General features: G+C 49.1%; 1 protein-coding gene across 1 annotated transcript in view; it reads right to left on the bottom strand.

The window, feature by feature from the left end:
* Positions 1-13,727, bottom strand: part of MYT1 (myelin transcription factor 1) — a 98,209-nt gene that overhangs the window by 64,156 nt on the left and 20,326 nt on the right. The window contains exons 3-6 of the mRNA XM_044455149.1: positions 13,100-13,154; positions 9,080-9,110; positions 1,908-1,970; positions 531-787 (exon numbers count right to left, since the gene is read on the bottom strand). Of these exons, the coding sequence (XP_044311084.1) occupies positions 531-787; positions 1,908-1,970; positions 9,080-9,110; positions 13,100-13,154 (406 nt within the window). The remainder of the gene's footprint in view (positions 1-530; positions 788-1,907; positions 1,971-9,079; positions 9,111-13,099; positions 13,155-13,727) is intronic.

The following is a 13,727-nucleotide window of genomic DNA, read 5'->3' as shown; positions in this document are numbered from 1 at the left end:
TTGTGATGGCTTTTGCCTGAATGTTCTGGCTTCACTATATAGATAAATTGTTGAATTGTGGATTGTTGTTACGTGTAAACTCTGCACTATGGTTTAACTATGGGTTGTTAATCATGAACAAGAGAACCCATGGTTTGTCATTGGCTTGTGGATTCTGGGATGTTCACAGTTAAACCAAAGTGCAGGGTTCACACATAACAACAGCCCATTATTCAACAATAACCCATAATTCGATGACAACCCATACTGAACCTGTTCTTTGGCTTGGCATTTCATTTATTTATTTATTTAATTTCATTTTTGTACCTCTCAATCGCTGAGGCTCTCTGGGCAGTTGATCAGGTCTCTCTTTCTAACTGATTATTTTGTTCTTTAATCCTAAACCGTTCTTCAGATCCTTTACCTAATGATGTGATTGGAGAATTTCTCCATATATTTTTGGAGGAGTTATAGCCCTAGATTATTAACACCCCTTGCCTCGGTTCTAAGCCATAACATACATCTCTGCGGATCATAATGAAATAAAGCACCTTCTTCTGGCGGGGGGCTGCGGCAGACTTCATCTTGGTCTATTGTCTCTGCCTCTTCCTCCTCCAGCGTGCCTTCAGAGTCATCCGTCACGGACTCTTCCGCCTCTTTCACCTCTCCCTCATCACTACCGTCGCTGTCGACGTTGTAGCCTTCATCAAGGGCTAGCTTAAGGGGGTGGGATTTCCTCTTGGATGCCAGATGTTCTGCCTCCACATGCTGAAGTTTCCTCTTCTTTGCTAGTGGACAACTTTGTAAACTGGAAGATAACGGCAGAGCAGAAGAGAGAACAAAAGAGTTTCAGTGGAGGACACGGAGAAGGCCAAATTCCCTGGAGAAGACAATGGATATAAATTGAAAAATAAATAAATGATGCTACGGAAAGTTGAAGACAGCAGAAGACCAATTATGAGATTCCATCTCCGTTCCATCAAGGAACCCACAGCCTTGAGTTTACAAGAGCTGAGCAGGACTATGAAGGACGGGACATTTTGCGGGGCTCTCATTCAGGGATGCCGTAAGTCAGAGATGTCTTGACATCACGTGAAAACAAAACAACAGCAATGCTGGGTTCAGACGTCAAAAGAAGTGATATAGAGGTAGCGTTGGGTTGAACCCTTTTGGAATCTGTCCCTCCAAGCATTCCCAGGCTTCCTCTTGTGCTTGGTCCAGTCTTCCACGCTGAGCTGAGCTGAGCTGAGAGGAGGTCCACAAAAGCTTGTGGACACCTGGTTGCACAACTGGCAACCGTCTTCAGAGTTGGGTGCAGCCCCCCAAGAACACTGGGCACACTGTGCTTACCATAACGGACAGTGTGCAGAACGCAGAGAGGAGGACAATTTTCTCCTTCTCCCATAACACTTGAACCCGGGGTCATCCCATGAAGCTGACTGGGGGGGGAGGTTCAGGACAGATCAAAGGAAGGGCTTCTTCACATGGCGTGTAGTTAAACTATGGAATTTACTGCCACAGGAAGTGGTGATGGCTACTAATCTAGAGGAGGGAGGAAGCTATCTGTGGCTACTAGCCTTGCTGGCCATGTGCTCCCTCCTTCACCAGAGATGGGATGCCTGCCGAACGCCGGTTGCTGAAGAGCTGGAGCAGGAGGGGGTCTTGCACCTGTCTTGCTGGAGGGATCCTGTGGGCAGCCGTTTTGCCTCCGTGCGGTCTAAATGGACCTTGGCTCTGATCCAGCAGGCCTTTTCGTACGTTCTTAAGTTCTTATGTACCACATGCTGGACACAGGCACATGGGAAAGCCTCTCCCCAAGCACATCTGTTGCAAATTCGGATGCTGCTTGGATGTGCTCACCTCCCTTGCTGGGTGGAAGCGACTGAGCTGATGAGCAGGAGAGTGGAGACAGCGGTGATCAAACTCACCTCCTGTGCCTGGCGTACTTTCCCCGGATGTGTCCCGATCCATTACATCCTGGAGTGGGGCAGCTAGATTAGGAGGGTGACACAACCAAAAGACAAGAACAGGTATGACTCCAAGAAGAAGAGAAAGACTTGAGAAAAAATCAACGTGCACCAGCACTGGAGAGCATTAGAACAAACCCTGTGCACACGGGAAGCCCAGTGGAGCCACCTCGCTACTCCACGCAAGGGAAGCTAATTCCTTTGCGCAGCTCATCTCTTCCCTTTGAATTCCAGCAGAGGAGGGCAGCACAGTGGCTCTGCAGTTTGCTAAAAATTAATGAAATGACTCACCCCATTTAATTAAATGAACGGTTCATTATAGTTTTATGAGTATGTTTAATTAAAGATTTGCATGTGTAAGAGCAAGCCTTTTAAAACCAGACGACTCCTGCACTCACCTCCGACTGATGGGGCTTTTGTTTATGTATTACCGATGCAGATACAGATAAATGTGGACTTTCTGCTCAATTCTATGTTTTTCAGGCAATGTTGGTTCCTAATGGCTAACACCACTTCCAATTAATTTGGGTAGATTCAAATGACCATGGAGCAAATGGTCCATCCATATGTTTGTTTTGCCCATGTAGATGCTGCAATTTATTTGCCAACTGAAGTTATCAAAGCAGCAAACATCAAAACAACGACAACACTAATATATGGCAATAAAGTGATCATACTGCTTCAAGGAAAGCCAAGAGATGCCTAAAATTCAGAACTGCAGGCACTGCTTGCTTAGCACCTGGGAGTACATTCCAGGGGATGGTGCCCCAACACTAAGATACGCATTATAACATTTGTATACTACCCAGAGCTGAAGCTTTCTGGGCCATTCACAACATTTAAGTCACCCATCCAGATTTTAACCTGGCCTGACACTGCTTAGCTTTCAAGAAGCAGCAGGATCCAGTACTTCAGGCTATATGGAAGCTACAGCAGAACCAGACCACACCATCAGAAGAACCTCCTTTGGAGACTGCAAAGAGCAGACAGGGACATAACCGATGGCATGATCTCTAAGCTATCACACCATATTTAATCTGCTAGCATCACACTATCCTTTCTCAAGCCTATTTTCAAAACCACAGAGGCTCAATTCTACCTTGAGCTTATGGGCATCCCCTGCCACAACCTACAGTTTGCTCCCAGACATTAAGTGGCAGCATGAACAGGGCAGTGTTAGGTGCCCACGGTCTGGATATCACCACAAAACAACGTCTCTCACAGCCTCTGTGGAGACAGGTGCTTCCCATGAAAAAACTGTCCATGGCAGAGGCGAATTGTGAAGTCACATCTGGCAGCTGCTGTCCCGCCTTCCACATGAAGAGAAGAGCAGCTCTGCTGGACCAGACCATAGGGTCATCTAGCCCATCATCCTGTCATCTAGCCCATCATCCACAACAGTCAACCAGATGCAGGACCTGAGGAGAGCAGCCCTTCCTACCAGTGTTCAGAGGCACGTTGTTTCTAGATCTAACTGATTCTAAATCTAACTTCCCAGCTAGGGACCATTTATGCACCCTTGAAATTAGGCTACGGGCCACATGGATTATTTATTTCATTTTATCCCACCTTCCATCAAAGATCTCTGGGTGGCTTTTTGTGGTTCTTGGGTGGTTTCCCCTCCAAGCTCTGACTGGGCAGTTTTAGCACCTTAGCATCCTCATGTGCCTTCAGGCCATGTTCTGGAGACCACATGTCTCCCATGGTTATTCTGCATGCATCTTCCTCCAAGCACACTACCTGCAGATCCTTCTAGTGCTGGCTGGAATTGCAAAGGATTTGCCTCATCTGAGCCCAAATGGTACCACCAGTTTATCTGAGAACATTCATGGAACCCTCCTGGTATATAGATGATGGAGCTTCCATTCTTGAGCCAATGGGATGACAGAAAACGTTGTTGCCAGACAGAATGCTGTTCCCTAATTCCAGCTTTTGAAATATGAACAATGGATCTACTCCCCATAATAGATGTCTCATTGGAAGGGTTTATTTCGCCCGCTTCTCCTCATGCAAAGCATCTTAGAGTCTATTTGATTTTAATTACCTTCCAGCAAAATTGGAAACAGCAGCATCACAAGCCAAACCAGACATGCTCCAAGTGGTGGCACCCAGAGATGTGGAACCCGTATACAATGCCAGCCACAGCTTGCTTAAATTAAAAGCTTATTTTCTTGGAAGAAACATGAACTGTGCTGAAGAACCAAAGGATAAATTTGTGCACACCTTTAGAAGCTGGCTTGCAGACACACTGCATGGGAGAAGCTGTGACCACAGAATCGGTCACGATTTTCACCACCTCTGCCTGTCCAACGTCTGCAATTGCACAGACCCAGTTTGTTCTGCCATAAAATGTTCACCAGCCCCGCAGTCCTCTGTAAAGAATGCCGGGATACCATGTGAAAGGGGCTTTTGTTGATCTGAGCTGGAAGGAAGAAGCAGGCCCCCAAAGCCCGGCTTTGTTTCAAAAACTCACAACAAGAGACTCCTCTTTTGGAAAACTGTTCTGTGCAGGCCCAAGAGGAAGTCATTCATTTATTTGTTTATTTACTAACTAAAAGCTTTTCTAAGGCGTCCACTACAAAGTCTCGAGATGGCTTACAATAAATGAGTAGAATACAAAAACACCACAGCATCTGACAGTTCATATACTAAAACCTCCAGTTAAGATGAATTAAACATTACAATAGCAGGAAAATAAAAAATGTTTTTGCTTGACGCCAAAAAGAATGCAATGTCGGCACCAGGCTAACCTCTCTGGGGAGCGTGTTCCACGATCGGGGCGCCACCGCAGAGAAGGCCCTCCTCCGGGTACTCTCCCTCCTGATCTCCTTCAAGGAGGGCTCCCAGAGCAGGACCTCCGCCTCAGATCTCAAGGGGCAGGAGGGCACATAGGGAAGAAGGCGCTCCTTCAGGTATCCCAGACCCAAGCCGTTTAGGGCTTTATAGGTCATCACCAGCACCTTAAGTTGGGCCTGGACTTCAATTGGTAGCCAGTGTAACCGATAGAGGACTGGCGTTGTTATATGTAAAACTGTCTGGTCCCCATTAACATCCTGGTGGAGAAAGCAAGACTCTTTCTCTTAAGCTGACCCCCTGGTTTGCAGTTTGAGCAGGGCCTTGGCGAAGAACAACCCTGGTTGGCCTCCCCAGGGTTAAATTCCCACAGTGCCTTGGACCTAATCTGCAATGTAGGCCTAGCTGGGGATTTCAGTGGCAGTTCCTGACCACAACCACCCAGCACTCAGGGAAAGGGGCTCTCAGGGCAGCTGTCTCCAGGGTGGGGCAGCCAAGGAAGGCACACACGGATGCCAAGTCTGGCACAATCTAATTTTGGGGTCTTACTGAGATGGAAGAAGTTAACGAGCTCTTCAGGCTTCATGCATCAATTTGGCTAACAAGGCAATCATGGTGCGCCCACAGTCAGCCCGAGTGGGGACTGAGAAAGGATGACGGCAGTCTTCACTGTTAGCGGGGCTGCCCAGTTTCAGCACATCCTCAGCCACTACGGACCCTTTGTTCCTTTTCCCACGAAGACAACTCCAGTGAAACTGGCACCTCCCCGTGCCAATGAGCACGAGGGAAGAAAGCTCCCCCCGAAACCATCGTTACCTAAGACTGTAGCAAGAGGAGAGTTTTTCATGGCTGGGGAAGGAAGGGTTAAACCTCCCATCTGGAAGCCCTTGGTGGTTCTGATGAAAACACACTGCATGATCCTCATATACCATTTGAGAACATTAAGGTTGAAAAGCAGGCAATAAAAGCAACATCAAAATTGGCTCTAAGCAGGAAAAATCATTTTTGTTCAGAAGCTTTCTTAATAAACACCTTCCTTAAAATGTCTCCTCAGGCAGCAATCATTTGCTTATCTACCTGAGAGGAGCCCCACTGAATCCAATGGGGCTTAGTTCTGAGTAGGCATGTAAAGGATCACACTTGGAATAATCTCTCTTAATCTGCCTTACTCAAAGTCATCATGGAAAATTTTTCCAGGATCACCTAAACTTAATAAGGGAGATGGCAATATCGAAAAACTGCACCCTGATCCAAGGGGAATTATTTACTTTCAAAAACCGGAAATGGGTCTGCTCTAAAACGAAGCTCCCATTCCTCTAGTGGAAGCTGTCAAGCCACAAATTTAGAAGTCCTTTAAGGCACAATCCGAGGCTTGAGTAGAGAGAAAACAGGCCTACAACTTCCAGCATCCTCCAGCCAGCAAGGAATGATGAGTGGTGTAGTCCCCCCTAAACATGCAAGGAATGCATCTGTGAGGGCCAGAGCACTGATTTTCCATCTGTAGGGTCTCCACAGACGCCAGAACCTCCCCGCTTCAGCAAGTCCCCCTCCATGAGTGATGAAGGCCATGAAGGCGATGGCTGTGGGGAGGGCTCCTTCCCCTGCATTTGCCTGATTCAGGCTCAGAGTGCCTGAATTGGAGGGGGGAGGGGTTCCATTCTGTCCATAACTGGGGAGCATCCAAAAATGGCACACCCTGCCTCCTCCTCCTCCTCCTCCTCCTCCTCCTCACAACATTCATAGCTGCCACCCCACTGGCTCGCCTGCTTCGTGTCACAGCACTAATTTCTGTTGCTGCAGCTTCCTTTCCCTTTGCCAAGCAGGCACCACCTCGGCTTCAATTAGTCGATTAATCGTCCAGTTAATCAGGCAATTAGCACACAGCTGCAGCAGTGGCTGAGTGCAGCCCTCTGACCTGCCCCTTAAATATGTCGCCGGCTTCAATTACCCCCTCCGCTCATGTGTTCAGCCATAAAATTTAGGCAAGTGATGTGTTTGATGCTCCCTAGGCTGGTACCTGGGAGAAACAGCAGGTCCTCGGAGCAGAACACCTGAGGGAGCCGGGAGGCCCAAGGAACCCTGGCTGTGCGGTGCTGCTGGGGAGGGGAGCGGCAACGGCTCCCAGCCGCCCCAAATGGCACCATTTTACTCCCTTTAACTTCAGCCCCTGGGCATCTCTCTAAGAGGGCTCCGTGGTTTTGTGAGCCTGTGGTTTACAATGCTCTTGAGTTCTGAATGATTCAAGCGCTTCCTCAGCGTCTCCTCATGAGGGCAGCTTAAAGCGTGCCAAATGCCCACAAAATCTTGAATAAAAAACTGAGATGCTGAGAGAGAGAGATGACAGCCAAGCGGGGGCAAGGTGGTGGTGGGGGGGGGGGGGTGTGACAGCATTCGCCTGGGGGGCGTCAGGACTTTGGAGCTTTCGTCTGCCCCAGCCTGCTTTGGGTGGCGCTGGAGCTTTCTCGCATTCTAAATGAAATCTTTATGCATGGAGGGTTTCAGAGGGAGGCAGAACCTGAGGAAAATTAGGGATTTCTCTTTCATCTTCACTGATCTTTACCAACCGGTCACATTCACAACCAGGCTGATAAAAAGTGCTTTTTTGTTATTATGCATTCATTTAAATCATGTTGCTGCTGGTTTTTATGCCTGCACTCACTCACCACAATGCATTTATAGCCTGGCTTTTTCCCCTTGCAAGGACCTCCAAGGTGGCCACTCTGACTGACAGTTTATCTCCAGGGCCTTCTCCATCATTGCCACCTGATCCTTTTCACTGAAAGTGCCCAGGTCTGAATCAAACAGGTGGCCTAGCAGGCCATCAGGTCCAGGCCCCTGCGCAGCGCAGGACTCAAGTCCCCCATCCAGTTTTCAACCCAGCCCAACCCTGCTTAGCTTCCAAGGTGAGGCAGGATCAGGCATATCAGGCTACATGGAAGCTCAAGCCAACTGTTGTTCTTTCCTCCTGCCCAGTTTGCAATCTCCGGGGCTGGTTCTGCCTCCCTAGCTGGGCCTCTTAACGACATTGTGCATGGACTTACACTGCATGGCCCTTCTTCACGGAGGCCAGTAGTGCCGACACTGACCGGCAGTGACGGCTCCCCAAGGCTTCAGGCAGTTCTGCCTGGAAATGCTACCAGGGGTTCAACCAGGGCCTCCTGCATGCAAAGCGGGTGCTGCCACCGTGCCTGGAGCTGCCGCCCTTCAACAAGGGCTTTGGCGCCTCGCCACGGACACGCCCCTTGCTCCCCCGTGCAGCAGAGATGGCCGGCGGAACAGGCGACGGTCCCCCAGCTCCACACCTCTCAGTATGCCAGTTCCGCATGATGCACGCTCAGTAGAAATCCTCCTTTTGACTCCACACATTTCCACTGGTTTTGGTTCAAGAGCCCAGACATGGCCCTTCCAGGGTGCCATCTCTGGCTTCCTGCCTGCAATGCACAAGAGCCTCAGACCTCTGGGGCTTACGTGCATCCAGAGGCGAGGAGCATGATCTTTCTCACCTCCAACATCTTTCTCTGCCTCCCAACCTGCATTTCATCGAGAGAGTCATTTCCGGCCTCCTCAATGAAGTGGCAGGCGACAGGAGGAAAAGAGATGGGGGGGGGTCTGTATCCCCTTGGTCCCAACCTCCCCCTGCCCTCCCACTCAACACACCACCATTCCTTCTCTTTGAAACCACGTTTCAGGCTTGGAGAGGCGACGGGTGTGTCCTTTCCTCAGGGGGTGCAAGCAGCTCTCCGATGGCGTAGGACCTCAGAGCTGGGACTCTGAATGGTCCGATCGTCTCCGGGCACCGTTGGTGGCCCTGAGGGTGTTCCCTTGCTTTTCTTATTGCTTCTGATAATGGCACAATTCCGCACATTCTCCACTGACTTCATGAAACCGCTCAGCTGACATCACCAGAACTTCAGCCTGCTCAGGTTTGGAAGGTGCACTTGAATGGTCAATGGGTACACAGGAACACAGACAGCAAAAATTTGTTTAAAGTCACATTGTATATTTTTGGTGCCCTCTCTTTTTTTGCATGGGGGTTCAAGGTCAGCTTGGCCCCAATCATGACCCCCCTCTTATCCTGATAGTTTGAGCTTTTTTTTTTTTTAAGTTGGAGTTCATATCACTTCAAAGCCCAATCCTATGTGAGTTGAGGAAGCTGGCTGAAAAAGGGTGGGAGCTATTAGGCTTTTTTCTGCTTAAACATGCATAGGATTCCACCTTCAGAGGCACTAATTCTCAATCGGAGCGGTTCATAATCTTAGCTGAATCGTCAGGTGGCAAGATAGCAAGCAAGGAACAGATATACAGGTGAAGCCCCAGGGAGCTGAGGATTTTTTCCTTACCTCACCTCCTGGCCGATGAGTTCTGTCGGTACTGAGGCATAATGTGATGGAGGAGAAAAGGGAAAAAACAAAACAGAAACAAGACAAGACCGTGAGTAAAATGAGAGGCCTCCTTTCTGGTGGTTCGTAAGCATTGCCATGGGGCTGCTGCTTAAAACTGCACCCCATAGGGAACTACCCTTTGCTGGGTTCAGACCCTTCATCCACCTTTGATGTAAGTTGGGATCTATTTAGTGCCTGCCAGAGGCTCAGATAATGAAATTCGGCACAGTCCTCCCGCCAGTGCAGCTGAGAGCGGCCTCGACGGCAGACCTGGAGATGTTAGGGCCGTGCTCTCTCGTTCTCTCCCCTTCACCCGCTGGTTTCACATCTCCCCCAGAGAACAGGTCTGGAGAACTCCCAACCTTGCTGAAGATGTTTTGGCCTTCTGGTAGGTCTGGATGAAGGGAGATAGCCCTCTTATGGACCAGCAGGGTTCACAACCACTTTTCTACCACTTTCTGAAGCTGCAGGCAGGGATATTTCTGCTCAGCAGGGCAGCGATCTATTTTACTGGAGGTTCCAGGAATGGGACCTCGATTTACTTGGGCCGCATATGCCAGTGGTGGGGAACCTGTGGTCAGAGGGGCAAATCTGGCCCTCATGGGGTTCTGATCCGGCCCTCCAGGTTTCCCAGAAAGATTACTCCCCCTTCCCTTTGCCCATCCCTTTCTCCCAGTGGGGTTTTTCCAGCCATCATGCAGTTTCCTCCATCCTAAAAGGTAAACGTTCCTCTCCCAAAGGATAATGTCTGACGCTACGAACTTCTACAAAACGCTGGTACCGTGTTTTGCATTTTTGTCTCTACCCTTCTAGCCTTTGGCTCCATGCCCACTGCTGGAATGCAGGCCTTGAAGACCACTCTGAAATTATATCTGGAATTCTGGTTGCACAAAGTTCCCCACCCCTGGTATATGCAAAGACTCTTTCTGAGCCCTCTTTTAACCCCAGTGACACTGCAAGCCACTGATTGCATGTCACGCATGCCCCGTAACCCTGGCTGCTGTTGGTGGCAGGCAGGAAAAGTGGCCCTGCACACTACAGGGGAGGGGAAAGCTTGGCACGGACTTTGGTGCCCGCTTGGTATTGTGCAAAATTGGGCAGCCACATCCCGGGAGCTACGTAACTGCACCTCCAAGGCCCGCTGCTGGTCTTAGCTACTTTACAGTGGCAGAAAATTTTGCTGGCGGAGCGTTTCAAGACCAAAAGACAAGTAATGGGCTAGAAAACAGAGATTACATATGACAGGCAAATATATTATGTATTATGAGATTTCAAAGTACACTTAGCAACTTGCTTTTCTAGGTTGTGCCGACTGAATTGGTTTTGTTCATGCAGCTTGCTTTTTTGCACTCCCTGAATGTCGATCGCATTTTCTCACGTTGAGCCAACTAAAATCTCAAGGTGCTTTAAGCGCATGCTTATTTTACCATTGCAATTCCTGGGCAGTAATGCCCAGGTGTTACTCCTGGTGGTATGTTGCCCTGGTGTAAATTACCTGTATCACTGCTTTAGTACTTCTTGCTAGAATGATGGGTTTTCTGGGAAAACCTGTCACAGCGGTAAGCATAATTGCAGATTTTCTAGGCATTGCGTACCCTTGCACATCAGAACGGACCAAAGAACTGCATTGGAAACTGCCCCAGTTGCTTAACTTGGATGGAATCAAGGCACCTAATTCCTATTTTTGTTTGCTCTGCTTCCAAGGGAAGGCTGTGCTTTTGTTTCCCGACCCCAGTGTCCTGTTGGGAGAAAAGAGCACCGAAAGAGAATTCTACGATATATTTGTTTGTTTGTTTGTTTATATTGTGATTTATATCCTGCCTTTTTCCTGCAAAGGGCTCAAGGCAGCTGACATCATCTCTCCTCCTCCATTTTATCCCCACAACAACAACCCTGTGAGGTAGGTTGGGCTGAGAGTCTGTGACTGGCTCAAAGTCCACCCAGTTGGCTCCATGGCTGAGCGGGGACTAGAACCCAGATCCTCTGAGTCCCAGTCCCAATGCTCTTAACCACTACACCACACTGTCCACACTGATATGGACAGTCATCTGAGGGGGAGGGTGTACATCGGTGTCCTGCAACAGCAGGGGCTTGGACCTGATGGTCTTCTTGGCCCCTTCCAACTCTACTATTCTATGATTCTATGAAACATAAGGTGATGTCTGTCTTGTGGGGTCTACATCTTTTTCTAGCAGAATCCTATGTGTCTGCTGATAAAGGGAAAGGCACATTTTGGCTTTCTTAGCAACAAATTTCTAACAAGTGACCCTACATTTTAGCTTTGCATACGACCAGAGGTTCTCCAATGGATCGCAAAATACCTTCCGTCCATCTTTGGATGTAAAAGGTAGATTTATATGCCATCCTTCTCCCATCATGAAACTCAAGGTGGCACATAAATTTCCCAGAAGGTCTCTCATCCAGGCACTGCCCAGCCCTGAGCTGCTTAGCTTCAGCAAGATGGCTGCCACATTATGGGATGTCCTGGCATAATATAGATGCCCCTTCAGAGACAGGCTGCACTGCTCTTTATTTCTAAAGCTGCAGTCCTATGTACACGAACCTGGGAACACTCTGGAAGAAAAGCTGCATGGTTTTGCTCCGCGACTGTGCCAATTTTGCATTATTGCTCAGTGGAGGGTGTGCTGCACCTCACTGGCATGCCATACATCCAGGAGCTGCACAAAGGGAGGGTATGTATTCTCCAAACGTTCTCCCTGCCGCAACTCCAGGGGCAGGGCAATCCATCCCCTCCCACCATGTGTGTGTGCGATTCATGAGCCCCCTCCAACCGGCTCGCAGCTGCGTGCGCATTGGCATTCCCGTGGTGAGGTTCTCTGGCCCTGCGGGCTCCCAAGGCTGCAAGGGCAGGCAGCTGGTGTATCGCAGGGCATGGACAAGATCCGTGCATCCAGCCAAGGCCTGGGGCTTCACGGACATTCCTGGGGATCCCCCTTCTGTGCACGCTACGGGGGCGCTTCTGAAGTATGCCTGGTGGGTGGGATGGATCCTGCAGATTATTTCTCAGTCCTCTTCCAAACCTTTCCCCAAACTTAGCTAAAAAGCCAGTCTTTCATCAGCAGAAAGGCCAAGCTTTTCCTCCAAACCTGGAGAGCACACATTAGCATAAGACTTAATGAAGGCCTAAGTGAGGACTCATTGTAAAGCAGCAGTGAAATTTCAAAGAAATCTAGTTTTAAAAAGTGTTACATGTTCATGTCAGATTTTAAGAACCTTTGCATGTAGAACCGGACAGGTAAAAAGCATGGTTGTAGCTGGCTGGGGCATAAATCTTCTAGCCAGCCCCCGAGCATATCGTCCTGCAATCAGATGCACCCACCCAGTCCACTCAGAACTGCGAAATTAAACTTCATAATCCTCATTTGTACTTTAGATGTTGAGAGTTGTGCTGTTTTTGTTCAAGGCGATGATCTGGCGCCCAATTTTAGATGTCAGACTTCCTTCCTTCTGCCAGGTGAAATGCATGGCGGCATTTTGCTTTCAAAGCCAGAAAATAAACAGCAATCAGGCTTTGAATTAACAAGTCATTTGTCTTCAAGCCCCCACCGCAAGACAAGCTTGTTTGCTTCTGCCACATGCACAGCGTCTGTCTAGCGCTCTCAGATGTATGACTTCAAAGCCTCGGGCCGAGCACATGCGATAAAAGTGATCTGAAGCTATCAAGATTTCTATGAAGCTGCCGCTTTTTAAAGAAGGGAAAGGGGAGGAGGGAAGACTCAGAATGAGGACTGGGAAATGTTTTGTTGCTGGCTTGAGTGGCCAAGTGAGTCACTCTGTAAAGAGAACTCCCGGGAAAACATGTGAATGGTGCGTGTTTGCAGCATTTAACCACACGCGTGTGCGCGCACACTCCAGATTCTGGGCCTCGGGGACACGTCCACTTAGATGAACCACGGAGAGCCACATTGCTCAGTTTAACTGCCTGTGCGCATAATTCCACATGGGGAAATTTCTCACCTCTGATTGCCTTTGATCGCGTCCGTGCTCGCTTGTCGTCATTCTCTAAACTCATCTGGAATCAAACAACAACAGAATTAACATTTTATTTAATGAAAACAATCGGCAATCAAAGCTAATGTGCCCCTGGAAACCACAAGCCTGATTGTACAAAGGAATCAGCAAAGATCCAAGCCATGCGCCCTTTGAGAAATAACCTCAATGAGCCCCAGAAGGAATTCTACCGCCTTGGCACAATCGTGTCGCCGGAGGCGGAGGCTCCGTTGCCACCTGACACTTTCAAAGCCAGCGTGACAAATGCAACAGAAGCAGCTTGCATTCCGGGGGACGGTGATTTTTACATTTTCTGCAGCCACCAAGGAATCCCCAACCCTTGGACCTTGCTGAAGGCTCTGAAGAGTCTTCTAGGATGCGCACTCCATTGCCAGGTCAGGCTTGTCGGGGAAACTGGTCGTGCTTGCCAACCTGTCTTCCAGGGAAGCCCGTCTACCTTTCAGGACCTCGTGGAAGAATTGCTGGCAGGAATTCAGAAGCGAGCTTCTGCTGGGTTCGACCCTCGGCCCAGTTGTCTGCTTTGCATGGTGACGGCACTCCAGGGGGAGAGCTGTTTCCCATGACTGGCAGGGCA

The sequence above is a fragment of the Varanus komodoensis genome, unplaced genomic scaffold (assembly GCF_004798865.1).
Source record: "Varanus komodoensis strain SLA01 unplaced genomic scaffold, ASM479886v1 scaffold8, whole genome shotgun sequence".
NCBI lineage: Eukaryota > Metazoa > Chordata > Lepidosauria > Squamata > Varanidae > Varanus > Varanus komodoensis.
The sequence above is the reverse complement of the archived record's forward strand: the minus strand, read 5'-3'. Positions and strand labels throughout refer to the sequence as shown.